Raw genomic sequence first — 26,882 nt, 5'->3', positions numbered from 1 at the left:
GTACTGTCCTATGCGTCATCCACCTCATCTGTCACCTATGCATACTATGCACTATGGCAATGCAACTCTTTATGCTATTTCCCTACCTGGAAGTGAAGCACCAAACAACAGCTTGTTATTATTTCCTTGGCTGGACGTGGGCTACTGACCCAAAGACCGTGACTACAGACCTTCCATGGTCCATTTAATTGGAATTACTATGAAGAAAAGAAGTAGGGGGAAAAATCAACAACTACAAAAGGCTTGTAGGACTACTTCTCCTTTTCTCAGATAGATTTGTTGCTGCAGAATGAATAAATCTTCCCCTATATACATGCGTTATGATAAAACACCCTTGTTTATGAAATCTTCCAGTTACACTTCGTGATAGATTCAGACTTCTCTGTTTTTTCACACTGATTTGGGATTTTCAGTCTATTTTCTACGTGGAAATCGGCTGCTTAAAGGAGAGTATCTTACCAGACCTGCTTAGTGCATAGAGGGAAAGACTTGCTTCCTGCACGTGTACACAAACACAGCTCCCTCCTCTGTCTCCCATCCTGAAAACCCTCAGTGATTTTACATTTCTGCTTTCCATCTCTGCACCCTTCACACCTGCAGCTGAGCCAGAGAATGATCATCAGCAGACCTTCTACTCCCAGAGCCCTGCTCTTGGCTGCCGACAGCAAGCAAGGGTTGAGGGTTTACTACTCTTCGTTCCTCTGAAGTGGGCAACTTCACTTGTTGATCACACTTCCCACTACATACCTTATCTCTCCATGTTGCCTGTTACGCCATCCCTGAATCCCTATGTAATCCATAGGGATGAGCACTCGTCCAGTTCCCCTTCCATGCCATCTTAATTGCTGCCTTTTCAGAAGAGCCAATATCCCACCTTTTTTCACATATTTAAACCCAAGATCCCAAAGATCTCTCTTTTGCCCTGGGACCCTCTGAAAGAACTTCAGACACCGCACCAGCCTGGGGGCTGCAAAAGCGGGGCAGCCAGCCCAGTTTCCACCATGATGGAGGATGCTTAAATCTCTGTATGGCAGCCCAAGGAGAGCTTTCCCCTGAGACAGATTTCTCAGCAGTAAAGGAATAAAGTGTGTAGATTTATTTGGTCCGGAGATATGTGTACATGTATATGTGTGCACATCTCTCTCTCTCTCTCATTTATCTTTATATTTATCTTTATATTTTCACATGCATGTGCGTGGTGAACAGAAGAGACCTGGAGGGACAGAGCTAATACGTCCCTGTCTCTTATGAGCCTTTTATTCTGTTGGGTATGGGAAAAGTAGCAAGCCTCAGTTTGCAGGATGAGTGCGATAGCTGGCCATCAGAAGGACAATGCTGATGAAGGAGCCTTCGCTTGGCCATTCCAGAAGATGTTTATGATCCCAGAGAGTGACAATTTTTAATTAAGTGTGAGGGCACTATAAAGGGCCCACACATGTTGGAAAATACGGCAAATGGGAAAGAAATTGCAAGTAACTGCTCACAACTAGAAGATGAGGCTGGAGTTGTGATTACACACAGTGAGATAACAGTTCTGACTGGCTGCCATTTTCCAGCAACTGTGAGAAAGAAGTGGAGTACCAAAATTAGGTTGGGATTTTTATGCAGAATTAAGGGCTCTTCCTGTGGACAGTAGGAAAGTTGGAACTTGTTATCTACAACTTACAGCGGGAAATGTTATCTACATTTTCTATGGAAAATGTTGTGTTATCAATTACGGACCTGGGTATAAAAGCATGTATAACTGAGAAAGTGTGCAGGTAGAATCTGTGATTATAAACACTGAACATGGCAAGAGAGGGTACATGAAGAAAAGCTGGGAATAGGTGTGCCTGAGGAATGAGTGAATGTGTGAGCAATGTTTGTGGGTGGAAAAAAATGGAAGGAAAGGAAAACAGGTGTGGAATGAAGGTGTGTGTGAAATACACGAGAATTGGGATCTGTATGATGCATATATGGAAAAGATATAAGCGAGACAAGAGACTGATGCAAATTTACATAGATATACCTTTAGATGAAATATGATATATTGGCATTTGTGCAGATCGATTAAAATATGCACTGCAAGCATTTAGTTTCCTGTGGCAGACTTCAGTCTCATCTAAGTCTTCCATGTTATTACTTGTTCTATACTATGCAGGTTGTCTTTCCTGGGCAAAGAGGTTTCTTTCTGCAACCCAAAACAGAGAGATGCTGTGTTGCACCAGGTTCTCCATCCCTCTCTTTCCCTTTACCCTAATGAAGTATGACAGACATGGAAGGGGAAGGAAAAGGGAGGGAGCAGCGAGACAGGCTCGGGAAAGTTTCAGAATACATTGCAAATTAGTGCTTTGGCAAGAAAACTACAGTGACTTTTTCAGGTTCTTCTCTTGCCTTTTCACGTTACTCAAAAATAATCCTTGGCTCCTGAATGCTGTTTTCATTTCCTCCCGAGGAACAGGCAGAAGGATGAGGTAACATCCGAGGAAGGGTACCATTCTGGCCTGAAAAATAATTGAGAGTTCCTGCCTGGCATCTTGGCATGAGCATGCTGCAGACAGAGGGAGTTTCTATTCTCGTGAGGCAAGCACTAGCCCTATCATTTCCTACTGGTTACTGTAAGGCAGCTCTGTGCACAGTTGGCTGGATTCTTGGAATCGGGTTTTTCAACACCTTTATTCATAAGCATTTAAGAAGCTTCAGTTCCTAACTGAAGCTAATGATTTTTTTCTAAACACAGAGAGCCTAAAAGTTAAATCTGGAGTCTAGGACAATTTTAAATCTGAGGTTTTTAGGGCATGTTCTTATGCTTAGCCTTAGCAAACTTTGCCCAGGCAGAATCTAAGGATTTTTTTCATGTTTGTTCAAGATGTAGGGAGATGTAACCTATCGGTTGCAGAAGCAGCTACAGTGCACCTGAAGATCTTGGACCTGTCTTTTACATAGCAGCATATGCATCCTCAACTGCATTTACAATGAATCCATGAGATCCAAGCCCCACTGGACATAACAGCTCATGTTTTACACGGAACATGTGCATCATAATTCTGCCTGAGAAACCACAACGCAGCCAAGTCCTTTTCTGGCTCTAACCAGGAGCAATTTGCCAAAGTTAAGACAGAATTTAGTTGAAGGGCTAATGAGCTGAACGAAATGTTCCACACTCAATCCCATCATTTCCCCTCTTGCCCACTGCTGTGTTGAGTTCTCCACCCTCACTGGAAATCTTTTTGCTGTCTCCATGGTCAATCTCACGCTGTTTCTGCAGCCTCCATCTACAGGTTCTTCACTGAAGCTTGATCCTCTCTTGGGACTCTCGGGACTGATGAGGAAGAACCAGCCCATGTTGGAGGGCGATGCTGCACGTATCCTCAGCAGGGCTAATTAGTCTTCGTGCGTTATTGTAGCCACCTGGCTCTACTGCTTCCAGGTATTATGAACTAGTCCAGTGCATGGTGCTGTGCTGTGCAGATGTTGTGCTAAGGTAATTGCTGCAATGACATTAAAAGCAATGAAGGGAGAATTGAGCTGTGGTGCACAGAGGACTGTTTGGGTTTTTTTAAACAAGAAAATAAAATGCCCCAAATTGTTGTGAATATAGACCTGGGCCATTTGAGAATGCCTACCTCTGCTAAATAAAATCTCTGAAAATCTGGGACACACACTTAAAATAACAGAAACTGCAACCACTGAAAAATAGGGAGTTTGTACCATGCCTTAACTCTGCTCTCTTTGAAATATACCTCAAAAACATCTGTAACACACAAGCAACACCTTGCTCCTGGAGATACTGCTGAACTCTTGGGACCACACGAGACAGCCTAACACGTAGTGTTTGCTGAAGCAAATTCTCTGTTGAGATGAGCCGATCCAAACATAAGCTGTTGTGCTTTTGAAGATCAGATCTACAACCTCACATTTGCTAAATTTTATACCTTTACCACATTTTTAATCTACTTCACCATTTTCCTCAGAGCTTCATACACTTATTTCCTTTCATCACTAAACCATATCTTATTCTCCTCTCAGTGCTGACAATAGCCCTGGTAAAAAGACTCGAGTCTACTACTATTGAAATAACCTATGAAGTACGGGTAAAACACCTGATCTGACCCATTATTTATACTGCCTCACTCATGCACTGCTCTGTTTTTTCATAACTAATGGTCTGGGGGTGGTTGTGGGGGGAAGAGAAATAGAAGAAAGAGAGAAAGGCCAAAGAAGTCAGGAGCAAAAGTCCTCTAATTTCCTGCATTTATAACCACACTGCAGCAATTAATGTTCATAAAGCTGTAACTTAAAACAGTGAATGCAAGTGGAACATAACTGGAGCGCACTATAATCCCTGGTAGGGTACTGCCAATTTCAGGGGGCTGAGTTAAGGCTGTTTGAGAATATATTGTTAACTCCTTTCCTAGTTTTCATAAGCTTAGCTTGCATTACCTTAACTCTTTACTTCCAGATTTTCAAAGGTTTAGCTGAAGTCAGCATCCTGGAAAGGCATGGAGTACCACAGGCCAACTTTAACTCTGTTCTAACTAAGTTTTGGGGAATTTAATTCTAGGCGGTAGCTGGAACTCAGCGTTGCGGTCTCCAGCAGGCTCAGGTCAAATCAGACACAGCTGCTTTCTGCTCTGCAGGATGAGGTTAAGGGACTGGACTGAGATGTCAAGCGAGTCGCGTGTATAATTTTCCACCATCCATTACCCAAGCATCGATACAGCCTGATTGCTCTGACTCGGGTGGTCTCCAACACCTCTCCTCCACCATCTTTCCTGGCTCTGCATGAGCTCTGTCCCTTCCCTGCGTCCCTACGCACATCCAGACCGCTCGGCACTCCCGAGGCTTTTCGGGTGGGCACCGAGGGATGCATGACCCACAGAGGGCCAGGCATGGCTCCCCTTTAACTTCACACCGTCCTCCCCCCTCGGTCCCCAGCGGGCCGTGGCAGAGCACAGGCCCCGGGGCGGGTCAGGACGGGCGCCGCCGGGGCTGCGGCCACCTTCCCCCTGCCCGGGCGCAGGCGGGAGGGCTGCCGCCCTCGCTCCGTAGCCGACGTGTCTGGGTTTGGGCCCGGCTTCCGCGGCGCGGGGTGCGGCCGCCCGGCCGGGCCCCGCCGCTTCCCTCCTCCCCCGCAGGCCGGGCCGGGCCGGACCGGACCAAGGAGGGTCCTCCTGCCCCAGCCCCTTCCCCCGGCCCAGCCCGGCCCTCCGCGGCGTGGGAACAGCCGGGCGGGGCGGAGGCCGGGCCCTGGCGGCGGGAGGGAGGGAAGATGGCCGGGGCAGGCGCCGGGCGGGAGCGGGGGGAGGCGACGGCGGGGCGCTGCTGAGCGGCGGGGCGGGGGCGCTCGGGCCGGCGGGCCGAGCTCGGGGGCTGGGAGCCGCGGCGGCGCGGGGCAGGTCCCGGGCGGAGTTAGGGAGCGCGGCGGGGCTGGTCCCGGCGCGGAGCGGGGCTGGCGCGGGGGAGGATGAGCCCGGCGCGGAGCAGCCGGAGCCGCCCGAGTCCCGCTCCCTGCGGGGCCGCCTGTTAGTGCTGGAGGAGGAGGAGGAAGAGGAGGAAGCGGCGGCGGCGGCGGCGGGCGGCCGCGGCCCGGGCGGGACGGGAGCTGCCCCGGCGGCGGCGGGCGGGGAGCGGGTTTCGACCGGAGCTGGGCGGTGGCGGCGGCCCGGCGGCGGAGCGGCCATGCCGTGGTTGAGCGGCGGGCGGCGGCGGCGGCAGCAGCAAGTGGTGGCGGGACAGGGCGGCGGGCCGTCGGCGGGAGGGCAGCGGGGCCGGGAGAGCTCGGAGCTACCGCTGCCCGCCGGCTGGGAGGAAGCGAGGGACTTCGACGGGCGAGTCTTTTACATCGACCACAACACCCGGCAGACCTCGTGGATCGATCCCCGGGACAGGTAAGGGGCGGGAGCCGCCGGCGGAGAAGGGAGATCCTGGGGGAAAGAGGGCCCATGGCCGGTTCACTTCGCCGGGCGCCGGCCTCGCCGCCGAGGGGGAGAGGGCGCGGAGAAAGGGGATCGAGGAGGCCTCCCCGTTCCCCCTTCTCCGCGCCCGCTCCCCCTCGGCGGCGGGGCCGGGCCCGTCGGCGACATTTTCATTCCCCTGGCCGTTGGCCGCGGGGAGGATGTGGGCGGCTGGGGGGGGCGGCCGGTGCCGCTGCCGGCGGGGCGCTCTGCCTGGCCTCGCCTCGCCCCGAGGCGGGGAGACGGCCCGGAGTAGAGGGGCCTTGTCACCCCGGCCCTCCTCGGCCGATGCGTGTGGAGACCTGAGGGGCAGCGCCGGCCCCAGCGGCTGACGGGCCTGCCGCCGGTGTTAACGTTAAATTAGATTAAAAATAAGAAACCCAAAACCGGGAATTAAGGCTTCCCCCCCCCCCCCCCCCCCCGTGAGTGGGTGCTCGGACCAAGTGTTGTCCCTGTGTGTGGGGAGATGGGCAAGCAGAAACGCAGCGCCTGTGTTTATGCTCCTCGAGTACTGGACTAGCCCCACTGTAACCGAATGGCTTGGCCATCCTGATTTATTAGCCGGGCTGAACTAATTGGCAGCAGCAGGCTGGAGGCATGCTGAAGTAATTTGGTAGATTACCTCCTCATAAAAGATAACGCTGCGTGGAGGTAAGCAAACCGGTAAATTCCTGCAGTTAATTTGACAAATACGCGGTCTGCTACAAATTACCCGTCTGCTGCGTTGTTTCGGGATAGCGTTTTCACGTCTCTCTGGACTGGTGGTGTGTGGTAAGGTTGGGTTAGGCCTTTTCATTTTAATTAGGGTGAATAAATACAGACAGGGTTTACGTATTTCACTAGAATTGCGTTATAAGCAAGATTTCAGCGTCATGGCTTAAAGGTGGTGGAAGCATGGACTATCTGTAGCGGGTACTGCCCGGTAAATACAACCTTGCTTGAAAGCATTTGCCTGAAAATTTCCACGCGGAGCTGGTGAACACAAGTGTCAGTATTCTAGGTGTCTGCGAAATAAGAAACATATGTCTCTCTGTATACTTTTCTATATTAAACAATGTTTTTATAGTAAGTGAAAGTTGGACAAGGACAGTTTGAACCTCAGCCAGAGCTACCTTGCCAGAAGTATGCCTGGAATGTTAAGCAGGCCACAGAAACATTTAAGCACAGTCTGGGTTAAAGACTGTAGTAATTCGAGAGATTCCTGCCGTCTTGCACAATGATACATAACTGTTTAAATAGGCTAAATATTTACCTGCCAGATCAAGATCTTTTGTCTCGTTATTTAGATGTACTTATGTGTGCACATATTTTTTTGCTGAGGCGTTAAAATGTTTGTTAGTATGCTTTAGAGAGCACATTTCTCCACAATGTGTACATACATTTTAATGTTAGCTTACTTGTAATATGCTGTTTTAAAGGTAATGGGTGACATAACAACGTGTCTGTGGCTTCTCTGCATGTTATCCTTTCCATTAAATTTCAGAGGGTATGCGGTTTCATCTTCTGGACTGTCTTGCATACAAAAAAATAAAAAAGATGTAGCCATTTACTACAGTGTTTAAATTCAGTTACCATTCCACTTAAATAGTATTGCTAAAATTATGACTCCCTGTTTTGAAGAAATAATTGAAATGCCACACGATGCTTGAAAATTTGTTTATGTATTTCACATAAATTTTTAAACAGATTTATTTTTCACATTGGGTAAGAACAGGCTGTAGAGTAGAGATTGAGACATTTACACTGGGGCAGGCAGAAAAGACATGATGTTTTCATGAGCACATATCAGTAGTTTCTATAGAATTGAAGTAGCAGGAGCTAGTTTTATGATTGCAGAGTTAATCTCTGATTGAGAATAGACTACTGTTGTTACTTTAGTGACAAGTCTGTGTTCTTCTGCATAGCGGAAAGTGACCAGTCTTTTTGGTTTTCATTGCAGCTATTCAGATTCCTGTGGGCAGCAGCAAAGTAGGAAAGGATCAGGTTAGTTGTGTTCTGCCAAAATTTGGGAAAGGAAGGTCAGAGCAGCAGGGAAATGGTACCGAAGCTGTATTTTTGCAAAAAGAAGTTGAAAAAGTGGAGGGCACAATAACCTACTTGTATCATATGTACCTCAGCATTTTGAGTTTGGTGTAGCGTGACAGAAATCAGCCCCCCCTTTCCGTGTTTGAGTGGTTTCCTTTCTATCCAGGAGGAATTGGACAGAACTGTTGGACCTCAGGCCATGCTGCACTTGCTCAGGGCTCTGAGAATCAACACCTCCAAGCTTTCCTATGGGCAGTAGTGTCATGAGCATCCCCACAGGCTCCTCTTTGCCTGTAGCTGGCACTTAGTAGTTTGTTTTTCTTCTCAGCATTCCCCCTGAGATTTCACAGCCTTTTGTATGGTTTGGTTAGTGAATTTAGTTTGAAGCAGTTATTTGATTGAAAAAAACAAAACAAAAATCTTCTACCCTCCCTCAGTGTTTTTCCTGTTGAAGCCAAGAAGCAAAAGAAGGACTAACTGGCAAGTTGAGGAAGGAGAAATGTGCTCTATAAAGGATTTTGGAGTTTGGGAAAGTTTGAGTTGAGGGCAAGGGAGCTAAGTCAAACTAATACAGAGTGAGAGGGGATAAAGGACTTGGAAGTGGATACCTTATGATTTTCTATGGTAAGAAAAAATGGAATAAAAAGCAGAGGGAGAATAGTAGAGTGATAACAAGTTTGAGAAGCATCTTATCTTTGGTATCAAATCAGGGGTTAGGTTGGGGAAGATACTGAGTTGATCTGTGTGGATTGTGTGTAATGAGTAGATTGCAGGCAGTTGTCTAGCAGGTACTGTAGATCTCAGAATGAAGCTATTCAGTGCATGTTTTCATGTTTTGGTAGTAGTAGTTGTCTTTTATCTTAATAGATTGTAAATTCTTGAAGGCAGCAAACTGCCTTTTTATCTTGTGTTTGCACAGTACTTACGATATTGACATTCTGGTCAATAACGGGGGTTTGTAAATGATCTTATAAAAGACTGACTATGTGGTTGATATTGATGATCCTTGTGGCACCAAGGATCTTAATATTGTTGCTGTTTGTTACAAGACACTGTTGGCAAAAGCTTTCCAAACTGGTGAGTCTTGTTGTTGTATGTGGAAACTTCAGCTAAAATAGTGTTGGTTTTTTTTGAACAATACTAGGGGAGAGGGAGTACTTCTTTCAGCTTTCTAATGTGAGTTGTCTTGTTTGTTTGAAGATTTAAATAGTCTTGTTTTGGAGTGAGGATTTTAAGCTTGTAAGGTGTAGCAGTGTTTTTGCATGGAGAAGTCATCCGTTTGGGCCAGTTTGGGAGGCATTGAAAAATCAGTATGGGCTGGGTAAAGAGTTTGATTTTAGCAGCTGCATTTGCAGAAACTCCTTGCAAGCTGAACTGCTGGTATGTTAATTGAAATCAGGGAGTAGTTCTGTTCTGTGTTCTCATCAGCATCTTAATTCTGAGACCGAAAAGCTGCTTAATTTGAGCACGGGAGAAAAGCTCTGGCCTTGTAGAGGAGATGGGTTGGAACAAGGAGTATGGGAACAAGTGGGGTTGGTCTTGGAATTTGACAGAAGGGGGGAAATGGAAAACGGTGGTTGTGGAAAACAAAGCAATCAGGAGTTGGGGGTAGGGAGAAGGAGGATGGTACCTGAAGCCTGGGAAGAAAAAAGTAGGGGAACTGGACTGAAAACCAGTAGGGCAGGGAAAAACAGGTAAGAAGAAACCGGTCTGGTGAGAGTTCAGGGTGTAAGGGTGTCAGCTCTTTTCTTGCCTGTACAGGGAACCCCAAGGGAAAAGGAGCACTGGGTTTGCATGAGGGATCTTTGGAGTCAGAAAACACTCATGTGGGGCAGCATGCAAAGTGTAGGTGAAGAAGGGAAGTTAGTTGGGAGGTGAAATGTAAGATCTATGTATGAAATGTGAGGATGGATCAGGAAGGAGACTGATGAAAAATCAGAATTGTAGGGATTGGAAATCAGCAGGGAAGTCTAATGGTCTTGAAACAAGGAGTCAGCTTGAGAAAGTCACTAGGCAGGTCTCTATGTTATTAGGGGTGCAGAGTAGAAATGCTCAGGTCAGTAATGGGCAGGAAAGTCCAGAAGCGCTATTTGGCTTTTGCTGAAGTATTTCAGGACTCCTCATTCTCATAATTTATTTGCTTTTAGCAAAAGTCTGTATTACCCAGTTTGCCTCTTCTCTCTGTGGGGTAGGACAAAGCCAGTCCATTAGTACTATTGTTTCACCTGTGTGGCAAAGTGGCAAAGCAAGTTGTTAAACCCATGTGCCAGTGTGATGCTGCACGATGCAATTTCTTTTTCCCCAGTTTGGTTTTTATAAAGGAACAGGAGATTGCAAGAGAGAAGCTTAAATCAAGAGAATATTCATGCCAAGTATTCAAAACTAGAAAATTCCAGACTTAAGTTGCTTAACTACTTCTTGTTTTGTACTAAGAGAGCATTTTTAGAGACAAACTTTTTTTTTTACATATTTTCTTGCCTTATTTGATACGTGGAGAGGAGCAACTCAGAGGCCAGATCAGAGGGCCGTGAAGTAGATGAGAATGGCTTTGAAGTTTTTTGCCAGAATTGGAAGATGTGCCTCTCACTAGCGAGTCAAAGGATCTTTTGGCACACCAACATGTGATACAGTAAGAAAGGCAGTGGCCTTTTTGTCAAGGCAAAAGAATATCTCCTAGAGTATTGGACTGTATCTCTCTAGTTGACATTACTCAGCAACCCAAAGACAATCAGAAGAAGCATTTAAATAAAGACTTTTCACAAATAGCATATTTCTGGGTCTGGCTTAAACCCCTGCACTGAGTTGCAATTAGTGTCATTCAATATTATAATTCAAATACTTCTATTTGAAAACATCAGAAAGGTGCTTTGAAAATGTGTAAAGGGGAGCAGAACTATTGAAGTACTAATTTAGTTGTGATTTTATAAACTGGATCTCCAGGCTGTCAGTGCCAAGCTCACAAGAGATGGAGATGGTTGTAAAGGAAAAAAAAAAAACAAAATTGAGTGAGTATGGATCTGGAAAATATGCTCTCCCATGGGAGCAAAGGAGCTGAATTTACTCAGTTGAAGAGGTGTTTAAGAAGTGGTTTGAGTACTGTTCATAAAAAGAGATGATACCAGAGACTTTAGGACTCTTTTGTTTAGTAGATTTATAATAGTACCTGATAGTCAGAAGTTGAAACCAGAAATATGATATGTTTTTAATAGTAAGAGATATTAAATGTCAGAGTAGTTTTTCTACTCCTTTAGCTCTCCAGATGAAATTATCTAGTTCAATTTTTTTGTCTGATTTAAGTCCGCTATTTCTTGAAGTTCCATTATCTATGACCATCTATTTTTATTGCCTCCATTGCATAATATATCATTTGACCTATATATAATATATATAGCTAAATATATCTCATAAGGATTGGCAGAGCAACCACCCTTTCATGAGAAAGTAGAGAGCTTCTCTATCTGGTTGTTTCCTCTTAAACTGGATTTCTTCCTTGCTGTGTTACCCCGTCACTTGAAGCATCTGGGTCATTGCAGTTGCATCACTTGATTACCTCAAGTTAGCAGTAAATACAGTGGACTTGATTGAATTTATATTAAAAGCATTGCATATAAAGTAGTGCTTGAGATGCAGATGTTTTGAATTTTCTGTGCAAATGTCAAGCCTGGATGCAGCCACAGCATGGATGGGAAAGCTGTGCAGCTGTGCCACTGCTCTTCTGGCATGTGACTGGGAATACATGCTGCAGCACATGGTGTTAAAGAAAGGGCTGCAGTGCCCTGAGCCTCCCTGGGCAATCTGCACATATTTGTACTTCAGTTCTTGTTCGGAATAATTCAGTAATTTTTTTAAAGGCATGCTGTAGCTGACATCTGTTTTGAAAGTTTCACATATATATAATATGCCATGATAAATCTACTTCTCTGCCTTTCAGGAGAAGATACATTAATTTTTTTTTTTCCATCCTGTCTGGCAGGTCTTCAGACAGGCAGATATTTAACTTCATATGTTGAGGGAATTCCATGAAAATGTTTATGATTAAAAATGAACGTAGGTGCAAGTGTCCTAGAATTAACGTTAGCTGATATTAGGTATGTTTTTCAAACTCTTTCGTTTGATTGATAGATTCTGATAACAAGTAGGTATTAATCAGCTGATTTTGTGGTAAATAATTTTAAAGTATTGCTTCCCCCCCAATATTCTCAGCGCTCTGATTTAAATGTTTTTAAAAAGTAGCTTTGAATTCTTGTCAGATTTATGTTGTTTTGGAAAAAGCAATGCCTGTATGAAGTGATAATTTACATTTTCTTGTAATTCAGCGTTGTTAAAAATGAGTGCTACATCTCCAGTCATTGAATATTATAAATATTTTTAGTAGTTTTTCAGTGTCTCTGAAAGTTGAGGTGGGAGGCATCCACTCTTTCTTCCTAAAGGTGAAAGGTTTTTCATATAGTACAATAGTAGTGAATTATGGTTTATTTAATGGGTTTTTACTAGTTAAAATACATATACTTTGAAAATCTAGCTTGGGTAAGATAAAACTCAAGAATTAATGTATGTGTGCTAAAGTGTCAAAACAGCGATTGAGCCAGGGTAACCTCATTAATGAAAAAACGCTGTTAAGCTCCTTACAGTTTTGTTAAAGGTGGAGTTTTGTGTGTATGTGTAGTTTTTACCTCTAAGTGGAAGTATTTTCAGCAATTATGTAAGGAATGCAGACACCTGCCTTATTGTATTTGTGTGCATGCTAGAAAGGACTAAATTAGCACTTGTGACTTCAGTGTGTTACAGCAACGCGATGGCAGATGTTATGAGGTTTTTTCTAGAAGGGTTCTGTGAGATGGTATTGACTTCCTCACCTGTGAGTTGGATCTTACAAACTGAGAAACCGTCATCTGTCAGATGTTGTCAGTGCTTGAAACTGTCGGAGAAGATCCTTTCCTGTTTCTGGTATGTATCAATCAACATATGTCGGAGTCAGTATAGGCATAATGGTTGTATGTATTGTCCTTAAACAGCACCAAGCATTGTTAAAAGAAAATAGGGCATTTGCATTAACATATCTTCTAAAGGGTGTGTGTGGGGGAAGTGTCTGCTTTTTAGGATCGATAATCTGCACATGTGAGAATGAAAGATTTGAAATATCACAAGGCTAGGGCTGGGTTTTAAGTTGTATTATCTGGAGAAAAAATTCCTTGTTAGGCTTGGATTCTAGTGATACGTTCAGTTTGAGAGATAACAACATAGTGTTTTTAGTGAATGTAAATATAGTGACAGCACCGTGCAAACATCAGAACAAATGACTTGTAGGCAATAAAAAAATTAGAAACTTATCTATAGCAAAGTCCTGTTAACATGCCTCATAGAGGTGCCTGTTAAATGTAATGTTAGTTTATAATTTTGTTGTGTATACTGGAAGGTAGAGCTTTGTAGAGTTGCATGTGAGGCTGAACAGAAGTATTCAGTTAATATTTTGGTGAAACAAAGTAAAACTACTACTTTTTCTGTCTACAGCTAAAAATAGAACTTCCTGAATATCTTATCTGCTGCAGATGTGACAGTTCACATTCACCAGCAAAGCCAGCCAGTATCGCAGCTTTTAAGTAATCTTCAACTTGTTTCTGGTTGAAAGAAGCTAGCTAAAGAAAACATGCTCCAGGTACTTTTCCTACCTCTCCGCCTGCCCTGGCAGAGCAGCGTGCACACTCAGCAAGGTTTCGCAATGCAGCACCCTTGAGCTATTGGGTAGGTGCTGCCAAAAACAGCAGCATCCTCCCTGCCAGCCACATGGTCTCGCCCCTCTCTTGCAGTGGTACCGGTGCTTATCCGACCTTATGGTAAGATGAATTAGCCCCCGCAAAAAAGCCCCTATGCAGTCTTTCATATGTCTTTTTGGGGAGGGTAGTTTTCAGCCAGTTCAGTTCCTTAAGCTGACTTAACCTTCAGGGCAGATGGGTATTTAAGTGGCTTATGTCAATTAAGTTTAATTCAATAAGGAATTAGATTAGGCAAAAGTGATGAGTCAGTTTAAAACCTTCTTTGAGTAAATCCTCTTTGTGAATGGCAGTCCTGACTACTGATTTTTAAGATACCCCCATAATAAAACAACACATCTCTAAGCAAGCTTCTAGTTATGTTTAGAAAGGAAGGATTCACTTTTTGGGCATAAGATGGATGTATAAAAGCCAACAGAATTCAATGAAATAGGTGTGAGAGTCAGTTTTTCAGTCGAGTAGCAGCATTGAAGTGGCTGTTAAGAAGTGAGAGGACTGCAAGCTGCAGAACCAATTTGGGGACTGGGTTTGGGGTATCAGCAGGAGCTTGGAAACACTCATGAAAGATTTGTTGAAGTCAGTGGTAAACATTGCCATCGCTGGCAGGGAGAGAAGTTGGTGTGTGAGAGAATTGGATCTAGGACCAGATGGGCGTCTGGGGGGGATATCAGCAGTGTGGTTCCTTGGAGGTGTGTGTGAGAGGGAATTGGGTGTAAGATCAGCTAGATGTGGTGAGGATCTTGACAGTGGAGCATCTCCACGGAGGATCTCAGTTTGGTGTAGAAGCATAGGGTATAAACTGGGGAAGGATGGAGCGTGAAAAGGCAAGTCGAGGTAATAAAAAGCACAGAGCAGCTATTGGGGGAACTTGGAAGGTAGCTTTGTCACCAGTGTTTGGAGCTATTAACTCATCAAAGGATTGTGACAGTGGGACTGGGGAATTTTTTAAGGGACCTGAATGGATCAAGGTTAAAATTTCCAGGTCATGGAGGAGGAGGTTGTAATATTTCAATTAGATGAACAAGATTTTTGTCTCTCTGCTGATGGAGAAGAGCAGGGACTCTGATGTTGTATTTTTTGCCTTGCTACCCATCCCAAGCCTATTCTGTGGAGATAAACGCCTCAGTTCTTAACTAGTTATTAATGGCAAGGGAACAGGGATGTAGGCTTTGTTCTGCCATGGTGCAAGGGTCTTGATCGTTTCTTGATTCTCTTCCATGTAGGAAAATTAATTTGGACTTAGTGCAGTTAGGGTGTGCTGAAAGCATGGCAAGACATGATCTGTGACTTTTAATGGCCCGTTGAATCGTTTGAGTCAGCCATTTAATACAGCTAGCTAGCCTCCTGGTGAGGCTTGCTCTAGGTATATGTTGCATGATGAAATAAGCTGGCATATTTCTCAGTTTGTTTCTCTGTCTTTTTGTGGGTGTTTGCTGGAGTAGGAAGGGCTCTTGTGTCCAGTGATGAGCTTGGTGGTCTCCCTGTGGTTTGCAGGATAGAGGCGATTCTGTGCTGTACTGTTAGCTCTCTTGGCTGAGGGAGCTGATTTCCATCAAGCGCTGAGTTAGTGAATATCAAAAACTGAAGTGACTATTTTTTTTTTTATTTTTGTTTTCAAAGACTTTTCTATTTCAGTGTATTTAATTGGCAGTGGGACAAAAATAAAGTACAGTGATATCAACACCCTTGAACCAGTAACAGAGAATCAAAGGCTATCTTTCATAGCTTTCTGAAAGAGTTATTTTCGAGATGAAATATCTATGGAGAATCTTATTGAAACTATTTTGATTTATATTGTACTTAGGCTGAAGCTCTTTCACACACACAGTGATTAGGATTGTTTAAGGCAAAATGCAAAGTTCGGTATCAAAGCTTAAAATGCATAATATTTCAAAATTGATTTATTTAATCTTGGATTACTATCTAAATGGCTAAAAATAAGACTTTTAAAAAACCGTAATACACAACGCATTCTTAGAAAGAGTGGCTTATCCATGTTTGGGAAGGCAGATGAAGTACTGCATAATTATCTAATTCTGTAGCATAAACAAGTTGTGACACAATTCTCGAAGGAGGTTACAGTCCGAAGTTAATTGACTTGAATAGCAATTCCACACACACTTAAAAGGGAATTTCGGAATAAAAAGTAAACTACCATTAGGGGTTTTTTTGGCAACTTAGGGATAATTAGTAGATGGAGAAAATATTGCATGTGTTTGGAAATTACTATTTAAACACCTGTGTGTCTTCTGCTTCCCCTAGATTAGAAGATTACAACTTTTGGATGAGACTAAGACTCACAGTATGAAAGATACGATATGGCACATAAGTAAAAATTCCTGAACCCCAAACTTCAGAATAAGTTAACCACAAAACCCAAGAAAAATTGATCTAACGACCATTATGGCTGTTGGATCATAGATCAATTTTAGTAGTATCTAAATAGTCTCTAACACTATAATTGGTGACTAACACAAATTTATGATAATCATCAGGTTAAGAGCTAGAAAAAGCGTAACTGAACTCTCCTTTATATAATAAAAAAATTTGGAAATACGTGTAAAGACTGGAAATGCAATAGATAATTTGTCAAAATTCAATTAAAGAACATGTACATTCATATTGCGTATTCATGTGCGTATTTCCAACTGTATGCAGTGTACTGAGTGCTGGCATTTAAAAAAAAGAAAGTGTATGCTACTTTGTGTTGTTTTGAGTTGTCTTATCTTTACTTTTCTGCCAGCTCATAGTTTATTCAAGGAAAAACCTAGCGGTGCTCTTGTGGTTATGGGTGTACTGAGATCTGTGATAAATAGGCAGCATGTGCTCAAGACTCTGCATGGGCATTTGAATTCCATTTCTGTGTTTTAATGTAGCTGCTCAGTTGGGCCAATTAAATTACAGAATTATTTGTTTGGAAAAATGTTTACTAGTGCCAGCTTGCAGAACAGATGGTTAAAAGTGTTGTCCTTTGAAATGGTGGTCCAATTTCTCACGTGTCTTGAGATTCCTCTAAGTAATCAAATACAGTCCATCTCTAAATACACCTACTTATGTGAACTTCCAGTTTCTTCATTTGATAATGCTTCAGCGAAATCTTCTAAAAGAATTACGTTGATAATCCATGTAGCCTACTTCTTAATCACGGTTTGATTTTGATGCTTCTATCCTGTCTGCATGGCAAAAGACAGTTTTGACTAAATTTCCATGTTTCACAGAGGTTTTAAAAAATGATTTTCCTCAGAAGGAAAGCAAAAGTGTTTTAATTAAAAAATGGTCAGGTATTTTTGGATCAGCTTTATTTTGCACCTGGACTGGTTAGCCATAAGTTTGTGTTGGCTGTAGAGGAACTTTGGGAGCAAATCTGACACCATCAAGAGGAAGAACTGTTATGAAAACTTCTTTTTGATTTCACTCAGTTCTCAACCCTTGGAAACTGCAACTAAATGCACACATGGTCTAGTATTTTAGTGTTCTTGTTTACAGCCAGGACTTCAGAAAGAAGTGACTCTTCAATTACCTGTATTAATCAAAAGTAGCTACAACTTAGTTATGTAGGAGTCCAAGAAATAACAGATTTATTATGCCTTTTGCCTTAGTCAAGGGGAGCATGCATGGAGATGGAACGAGAGACTCTAGGGCTTGGCCTGATCTTCCTTTCGCATTGTTTGTATTTAATAGCTCCCTGCGCTTTGAGAGTCTTCTGTACCGATTCAGCTAAACTTCTTGATTTCTTGTAACATCGTGTAACGCACTAAATTATTTGGGATTTTTTTTTTATCTTAATGAATGGCTAGTGTCAGGTAAGTACCTCTAAATTGATCTGCAGTGTGGAGCATGATTACTGTTCTTGAAGTGTGTTAGTTGAGTGCCTTCTATTCAGAAAGATGATGAGGGAAAAAATTAACTGCTGAACCCTGCATACTTGTCTTAAACAGTGTTAAAGTGGTAGATTGTTTGCTTTTTTTTGTTTGTTTGTTTCTTTGTTTGGGTGGTTTTTAGTTTGTTTTTTGACTGGGGTATAGCTACAAATATTTTTCCAAGAAATTGTGAAATAAATCCTTTAATTTTTGCTTTTAAAAAAGTTTTTCCCCTTAGCATATTTTTGGAGTACAATGTCAAGATGTTTATGATCAGGCTGACTCTTGGATTGTGATTGATGGTACTGTGAAGATACTGTATTTCCAGTTCCAGGAGTTATTTTCCTACTGTAAAATAAGCTTCTTTGCAAATTCCTGGTTGTCTTTTTAAATAGTTTTCTGAATATGCTTATATGAAGTTTTGGAGAAGTGTTACAAATGTCTTCAGTTAAACATGATAGAAGGCTTTCAGAGCAAAAAGCCTTCTTATTCCATGAGCAGGTATCCAAACAAATATGTAGGAAGGAGTATGTGGATGTTTTGTGCAATGTCATTAAATTATCTGAAATTTCAGACCACTTACCATCTACAAGATTTCTTACAGCTATAGCCTCAGTGCTTCTGTTGGTAAACATATTCTGACTTTACAATTTGGAAAGTTGGAGTTGAGAAATGTTTGTGGGAAATGATCTGTGGAAGATTTGCTGAGCCGTGATAAGATTTGGTGGTTTGTGTGTGGGGTTGTTTTGGTTTTTTTTTTAAAGAAAAAGAAAAAGTGGTTCCTATCATTGGCTGTCAATGACACACAGAACTTCCTAATTCTTTGTACTGAATCTGTTCTTAGGGGTTCAAGGGCTTCTTAGGGAATTATCAGTTACCTTCATTTTTAATGCACTGTCATAAACGGCTTGTTGTAATTTTGGCAGAAATTCTGATATCCCAGTTTTTTTCTCTTCTAGGAACGTGTCATGTGCTTAGAAAAAAAAGGTTTTAAGTTTTCCCGGAAGGACATCCAGAAAGAACTTGAATATTTCATTGAGCTTAGATGTAAACCTGTTTTCATGCTAAGCCAGGTGTCTTTCTATGACTTAATAAAAGGCAAAGCACCAGGTGGTTCATATGGATGAGGATATATATTTATTGATTTATTTTAAACCAATGTTCATAAAATTTGTCACAATATTCTGGAAATCTGACAGGCTAGATAAAGCTCCAGTGATTGTGGAAAATAGTCCATTGTTGTAAACTTGTCGCTTCCACTGAAATATTGGGTGCCTTGTATGTAGACCTCCTTACGGGTACAGAGGTACCAGAGTACACTGTAATACCGTGTTTGGTAAATTACTTCTGGGAGTAATCTTGTAGATCAGTCTGTGCCTGTTCAGGGCTTCTGTTCAGTAACAGGATGAGGTAGCTGACCTTGCTCTCTGGACATCTGCCTGCTAAGAGATGTGCTGTTTCACAGTATCTGCCAGACAGCTCTAAGGCCATAATACGCTTTCATTACTATTGACCAGGACTCGGTTTGGATCCTTGAGTTAAAGACTTTCTGTCTTTTGCTGGTTTCTGACTTGTATGAAATTTTTTGGCCTTTACCCAACTCTTTTGGAAATAGTAGCTGAAAGAGGATATTGATAATGTTTTTTCTTCAAATGCCTTGCATGTAAGTGGTTCAGAATTTTTCAAAAGTTTTGTTGTTCTTGTTTTAAAATACAGCTGCATCGCTTTATCGTTAAAACTTACTGTAATAAATTTCTGGGATATCTCCTTTGTGTAATTATGTATGGTATGTGAACATCTGGGGTTTTTGGAGTTTTTCACATATGACTGTTTGCCCACACTGTTCTTCAGATATTTATTTTATTCTTTCTGAAGTCAATTGATAAAGAAAATCATGCTTATTTTTTATCTTAATCACAACTCCAAGTTTCTTTTCTTTACGTTTAGAATCTATGGAACATTTATAAAAGGCTTTTCTGTCGTCTTTAAAAAACAAATTACCCTGTGTCCAAAACTCTGGTTCCATCAGGAACACCCCAAAAATGTGGATAGTGTCCTGGCTGTGGAACTTTTCTCCCCGCCCTCTAGTCCATGAATGGTGTTCTTTAAAATGTAGATCTTTTGAGATCATTTGTTCATTTTTCTGTCTTTGGCCTTGTATGTATGTGCTCTGAAGCTTATTTTTCAACGTGGATGAAGATTTTAATACTAATACCTGTATCCAGCTATTTTTAGGATATGTCTCCTGTAAAGAAAAAAATGTTTTCCTGAGACATTATATAGAGTAATATGCTCTCAACGTAATGTTAGTACATGCTGTTAAAAATGAAATAGTTCCCTTTCACTGTCTCAACTTGTAAATACATGATTTTTTTTCCTCCCTATTAGTGAAGATGATCAAATGTCCAGACTTTTATGATAATAAATTCCAAATAGTTGTCAGAGCACTTTGGAATTTCTGAATGTTTTAAGATACTGCACCTGGTAGAATTTAAAATACATGAATTTTGGTGGGGTTTGGGTTTTGGTGGAGTGAATTTTTTTTGTTTGTTGTTTTTTTAGGAGAGGGAAATTTGTGCTATGAATAGAATGCTAATACAGGAGATTTTCTGCAAGTCCACACTTTACCCATTTTATATACTGTCTGTATGCTAGCAGATATGCTTTTAAAATGTTGGGTTTTTTTTTTCATGGTAAAAGTAGGTTGCAGCTTATTGAAAAACAAGGCAGACCTGTGCCTCAAAATCCAAATGAAACTGCTGCTTAGATGAGGCTCTAAAGAGGGCATTTATATGTTGTGGAATGAATGGCATGCCTGCACTAGCTCCCGCAGGCTGGATATTTCCAAGGTATCAGACAGAGCTGTATATACTGCTCTCTTCCCCCTTCAGATCCAAAGGTTTCTCCCTCGACAAGGTCTGAAGGACCCCTCGCCCCAGGGGGGGAGAAAGTGGTGGGGAGTTGGGGGTGGTGGGGGGCAAGAAGAAATGGGCAAGGTAACTATATATGTGTGGGTTTTATTTTTATTTTCCACCCAAACTGTCCTGTGGTAGCTCATAGGCTCCTTGTACTTTGTGAGCTAGTGTTGTTTTTCTAATCATTGTTCTTTGAACAGTGTAGTTAGGAATTTCCTGTTCACGTTTTACTACAATGGTTTGTTTAAAATGATAGACCGCAGTCTTTTTCCTGACCTAAAACTAGATTAGCCTTGAATGCTGAAGAGAAGTCGGACAAATGAAGAGCATAGACTGTATTTGCTTATGTCATGGAGAGAGGCCTTTTAACCACGAGCTCAGTTATATCAAATACCACAAGTCATGTTTCTTAAATATTTATTAAGACAAATAAACATAGTTATTGTATGAACTGGCACATCTCCAAATTCCTCTCTTTGATTCTTATGGGTGGGTTGCTTTTAATCAGGAGAAATATTTTTAATCAAGACCTTGATATTTACTGGATTACTGAATCCAGCGTTACTTCAGTTCTCCACTCTCCCCTGTTGCTATATGTACTAAGTGCAAGAAAGAAACCTCAGCAAAGTTCAAGTTACAAGATGCAGCAACAAACTGTCAGGAAATACTCAAACTGGGATTAAACCTGTCTCTTCTCAATACAGCTAGTGCCTGTGCTAGGGAAAAAGTAGCATAGTCGTCTTATGTATTGCCATATGTTTGCTTTCAGATTTGGGAAAAAAAAAGTCTCCCAAGCCCAGCAGTGTTAGATGCACAAGGAATTGCAGCACCCTTATTATACAACTTGTGTTTAGTCAGCACAAGTTCCTTGTATAACACTGCTAATCTATGTAAATAGTGCACACCTGTATTGATGGAATAGTACAGCTAATAAGGCTATTGATTTTTATCTTGAAAGAGAGAAAATGTCAGTGTTTAAAAGCAATATATGACCTCCACTTTGGGTTTTTATTTTACTGAAAAATTACTGTAATAATAAATTGTATTATGGTGTGGCACAAAAGGTTTATCCAGTTTTGGAGGGATGGCGTATTGACCTGCCTGAGCCGGCTACTGAGATAGTTACTGACAGGTGTCAAATTCCTGAATGTATGCTTTATACCATGCTCTTGGGTATTTTTAATGCAAGAATGTCTGTGAAAATGAAAGTGCATGTGAAATTGTGATAAACCTGCTAAATTATTTTTTCAAGCTGGGAGATGTCAGATCTGTAAGGTTGTGGTCTATAGCTGATATGACACACAGGCATGTCATTACAAGGGTGTTGCCAGTTAAAATACTCAGCTGTTACGGTATTTCCAGCTTAGCATCTAACTTTGTTCCACCCAGCAAATAGTCACATAAATAGGACTAGCTGTGGATTTTTAAAGGAAATATTTAATGTATTTTTAAAGAAAATAACATTTGGAAGGGAAAATATTTGGGTAGCTTGCACGTGAATGTCTAGGGTAGGGCAGGGAGATGCCTCGCAGGGTACCGAGCTTGATGTGCTAAAGGAGCTCGCAGTAGATGTTATGTGGAAAACGTTACCATTTATAGAAATCAGGTATTTCCGTGAGTACCGGAACTAATGAAGCCTGGTTTCCTGTGGGTTTGTGTCTTACGGCTGATCGACTTCGGTGTCTGGGACGGTGAAAGTTCTGCCGGATGCTTTTTGCCTTGCATTTGGGGTATTTGCCATCCACTTGCTCCTGAGCAGATTTTCTGATACCTGATTAGGTGTAAACATGGGCTTCTTGCTTTCCACTAGGCCTCCTACTTCCATAAACTTTCATCGGTATTTGAATTATCTAGGGGGATTCCCTAAAGTTTGAAACTCATCAGTGGAATAAAAACCAAATAGACTTAGGTCTCTTAATTAATATTGTTATTAATAAAAATAACATAGCCATATTTTTATAGGAGATGGGACTACAAGCCCTTGATTTTTAAATTTTTTTTTTTTTATGCCCCTGTTTGTCTGCTGGCTCCTAGTAGCCAATTCATTGAAACAGAAGCTAATTCCTAAAAACTAAGTGATGTTTTCACTTAGTAAGTAATAGAAACACATTTTGAGATTAGTATGCCGCATTTTACGGTACAGGCTTGGACTGTAATTGTTCTGTGGTGCGTGTGTGCAATGGATGCACTGTTCCCCCACAAGTGAAACAAAGCATTAAGTTTCTAGCGTAGCTGTTGGGCTGCGTTGCCTGTGGTACGGCTGCCTGGCTTTTAGGTTTGGTTGCCTGTATGTGTGAACAAACAGCGCAGTCTTGAGTAGAGATTGAGAGTCCTGCAGAAGGTTTATCAGTGAGACACCTCCTATTAGTATACTTCCTGGAGCTGTTAGCAATCGTTTTTTGTTCGTAAGGATCAGAGATCTATTGCGTGAAATACTGTCAAGGCTAGTGGGTGCCATTGGTTTTGCTGTCAGCAAAGATTGCTCACTTTGGGTTTCACCTTCATTAAGCACAGATTTTTCTACCTGGAAAAGCTGGAGTTCAGTAAGCTTGAGTGTGAATAAACAGGGCCCTCAGTCTTCCATGTGAGTGCTTTTCGTGTAGCAATACGGGTGAGTAGTTTATTCCACTAGATGAAGTAAGTGAGGTGAATAAGGTGAGTAAGCAATTTCATTATGAGACGCTCTCAGTTGTGTCTAAATGCTGTGTTGCAAATTCAGCTCGTGCTTTGAGCTGGTCGGGAGCCAGGTGGCTGTGGTTGTATGAATACATCACCGAACCTGAGCTAACAAGCCCTGTGTAGGCTAGGTTATGTTAGATGGAGCTCCGTGCCACACTGAAGTAGCTGGAAGGTGTATGCATGGGAGCCAGGGCAGAGCTGCTTTGGGTCTGCTGGAAACATCCTGTGTGGACAAACTTTTAGAAGTGTTTGTGTGGAGCAATTAATTTACTACATGAATTTACCGTATCCTTACTGTAATGTTACTTTCTTTACAGAGATCAGTTAACGTTCTTTTTGTGTGAGTTCTAGGCGCTAGTTATTTCTTGCAGGGCTGTACTTCTAAAGCATACATAAAATGTGTCTTACCGTAGGATGTATCATCAGTGGTAGTTAAATGGATTCATAACGTTCTTACCTATTGATTTGCAACAGTATAGCATTTTGTGTATAATAAGGTTATCTTAAGCAAAGATCTTTGAAATAAAGCCATGACTTTAGGAAGATTTACAATGCAATCACAATAGCTACTTGAAAGGATAAGTTGAATCTTCAAAGTAGACAATTAAATTACTCTTTCAAATACTTGATAGAAGCAGAAAAGCGCCTTGGAATTTTTCTTCCCAGTCTTCCAAAATCCTGCTTTAGATTCATTGCCCTATCTCCCAGCTGTATTACTGCAATGCCTTTTCTGGGCTCCTCTTCTAGTTGTTGTGAAATGTTGTTTGCCTATTCTAATCATGCCTCTCCAAGGCAAGAGAAAATACGGTTCAGTGGTACTGGTTTGGGATTTGGGAGATTGGCGTTCAGTTCTCTGCTCTGACACATGTTTTTTTGTGTACTGTTATTTTTAAACTCCTTGTATCTGGTGTTCAGGTGGGTACTAATTATGGTATTTCTTAACTTTATGGCGGTGTTCTGATTTTAAATGAATAATGTGATTGTATGAATACAAATAAAACAACAGTAACGTAAAAATTAAATTCTCTTCTTTTTGGCTTTGTTTGCTAACATTCATGCTTTTCCTTTGTAAAGCACTTCCTAAAATCGGTGATACTTTGACACTTCCGATTACAGCCTTCCAAAGGCAGAAGACCTCAGTTCCTGCATTTTGTATTACTTTGCCTAGGTATTTGAAATAAAGTTTTGTTGATGACACGCGGAAGAAATGTAGCTATAAGCAAGCTTGATTTGAGGATGGAATGGTACAGTGTCTCTCTCTCTCCCCCTCTTTCTCCCTTCCTTTCTTCCTTGTATCAAAGACAGTAAGGGGTAACGTTTTTTAAGAAGCATTAAGAATTGTTGGGGTTTATTTATCTTCATATTACAATTGTGCTTCCCAGGCACAGTACAATAAATGTACATATTTGTAATTTTCTGCAAGTATGCTTTCTCTGATGTGTTAAGCTGTGTCTTTTAGCTGTGTAGGTTGAGTTAAACGTTTTCTTTGTGCTAGATTGATGGGGGTGAGAATAGGTGTATGCTACAGTACAGAACAGTTGGCAGCTTAGCCTGTAGCAGTTTTGTTTGAGGAAAGCAGTAGCCATAAGGTCATCACAATACTTTTAAAATTAATAAGATGCATGTGAGTATTGACAACGTGCAGTAGGAAAAGCTGTATTTATGAATGTGTCAAGTAACCCTCCGGTTTCTCCTCTGCGACACTGCGTCTTGAAGCTGTCAGCATGTACTAAGAAAGTATTTTTGTCATTGTTTGGATAGGTATACAATTTGTACAGTCAAAATTTACACATATAAAATCTTGTGATTTACAGTAATGTAAAGGGAACAGACTAATTTGTGCCATTAATATATGCGGGTGTGTATGGGGAAGCACATGCCTGATCTGGAAGGTGTGTTTGAGAATGGTTTTGTAGTTCTCTTGTTTTGGAAACCGGAGATCAAAGTGGTGTAGGTTCAAAACAATGGAAGAATGTGCTGGGCTTAGTTGTACAAAATACATGAGGGTGAGCTGTTTGCTGATGACAGGTTGAGTTCATTTGCATGGCTACTTTTGAAGCAAGCAAGAAAAAGTAGAATTACATTTTGAATCTCTGAAGGCAATGATTATTTTTTTGTTAGTTCTTAACATTAAAGTTTGATAAAAGTTGCTAGAAGAACTTCCCCAGGCTTACAATATCTTACAATATCCTTAATACCTGTTAAATTAAACCATGTGTTAGACAAGCTGCTATTGAAAATGGCATTTGTGTAATTTGTTTTCCTTCTAAAAGCAATTACAGTCCATATACAAGAGCTCTTTAAACACTTTTTGTTTACTTTTATACTGTTCTTGGATTGCATAAAATGTTACATTGTGAAATCATTTTGGCTCAGTTGTCAATAAATTGTGTGTTATCCTTTTAAGTATTCTGGTTTTATATTATGGCAATAACAATGCCATCCCATCCTTTGCTTCTGTCAGCATTCTTCTGGGAAGAAGTAAATGCTGAATAGTGCCCCTTTTATGTGTTTGCTGGAATTTTGAGAAGTACAGATTATTCAGAGAAGTGTGCTTGTGTACATGGATGTCTGCCCTTAGCATCACTGTAGTGCCTCTTCAGAAAGCAGCGTGGTTTAGAGATGTCTTGGATAGTTGATATGCTGCCTTGCATGTTGCTCTGTTTTGGAGAGTTTGGTGTTTGTGTTTTGTTTTTTTTGGGGGGTGGCATTGGTGTTCTTCCACAAACCAGCATTCCACTTGAGACTTGACTGTTGTCTTACAGTAGTGTATTTATTACTACTGCATCTTCATTGAGAGGAGTTAGGGAAAATTAATCATCTCCATAAAACAAACTTTTGCAGGAATTAGAAGCATTAACTCATTGTAAGATGCATTTCTCAATATATGGCCAGAGGAAAGGAACGGGTCTAGACCAGTCATATGTATAAAACTTAGGTTTCCATTAAAATGTAGCAGAGCAACAGGGCTTGACTGGTGAGGCTCCTTGCATCAGAAGGCAGTTCTGAAAAGAGATTGAAGATGGTCAGGTAGGCTGAAAAGCAGTGCTGCCAAATGGTGATTAAAAATACCTTGTTAATTTTTTGGGGAATAGATTTAATGCAATATGATAACAGTTTATTTATCTGGTGGTATCTTCATTGTACTCTAATTAGAAGTTGAGGGCAAAATTGTCAAGGAAGTTAACTTCTCGAGGACATTAAAAATTTAGAATCAGACTTTCAACTATGATGATGAGCAGGGAAGGGATGGACTGAAGACCTTTGTTCTTCTGACAACATCCGACTTCAGTAATTCCTTGTTGTCATGCTGCAGCAGTATGAAACAAGAAAATCCAAATCCTGTGAATAACAATCCTGTATATTTAATGCTTGGAAGTGCTGAGAGTGGCCCTATATGTAAACATCTGAGTTCAGTTATGGACAAGTAAGACCTGCAAAAGGAAGCTAGACGAAGGGTGATGGCAGAAGACAGGTTTTCCTGGCAGCAGCGGCGGTCTAGGAAACGGTGAGGAAAATCTTGTCTTCAAATTAGTTGTTCAGTTGTGGCATAAGTACAAGATGGCGTAGGAAAGAGGAGGGAGTACATCTTTTTCCACAGCTGTCTTATGAGAGGCTCTCATCTTGCTTAATGGGTAATAGTAGAAGGTTTTTTAAAAAATGGTACAACATGAAAATGTATGGAGCAGAGTAAGT

The 26,882-nt window shown here is 41.5% G+C and overlaps 1 protein-coding gene across 1 annotated transcript in view; it reads left to right on the top strand.

Annotated features, from left to right (window-relative positions):
* Nucleotides 1–5,661: 5,661 nt before the first annotated feature.
* WWC3 (WWC family member 3) overlaps nt 5,662–26,882 on the top strand; it is a gene marked incomplete at its 5' end in the record, with an annotated part of 102,560 nt that continues 81,339 nt past the window's right edge. The window contains one exon of the mRNA XM_082004731.1: nt 5,662–5,870. Within this exon, the coding sequence (XP_081860857.1) occupies nt 5,662–5,870 (209 nt within the window). The remainder of the gene's footprint in view (nt 5,871–26,882) is intronic.

Source organism: Phaethon aethereus (genome assembly GCF_964289735.1).
Source record: "Phaethon aethereus genome assembly, chromosome: 1".
NCBI classification, from domain to species: domain Eukaryota; kingdom Metazoa; phylum Chordata; class Aves; order Phaethontiformes; family Phaethontidae; genus Phaethon; species Phaethon aethereus.
The sequence above is the reverse complement of the archived record's forward strand: the minus strand, read 5'-3'. Positions and strand labels throughout refer to the sequence as shown.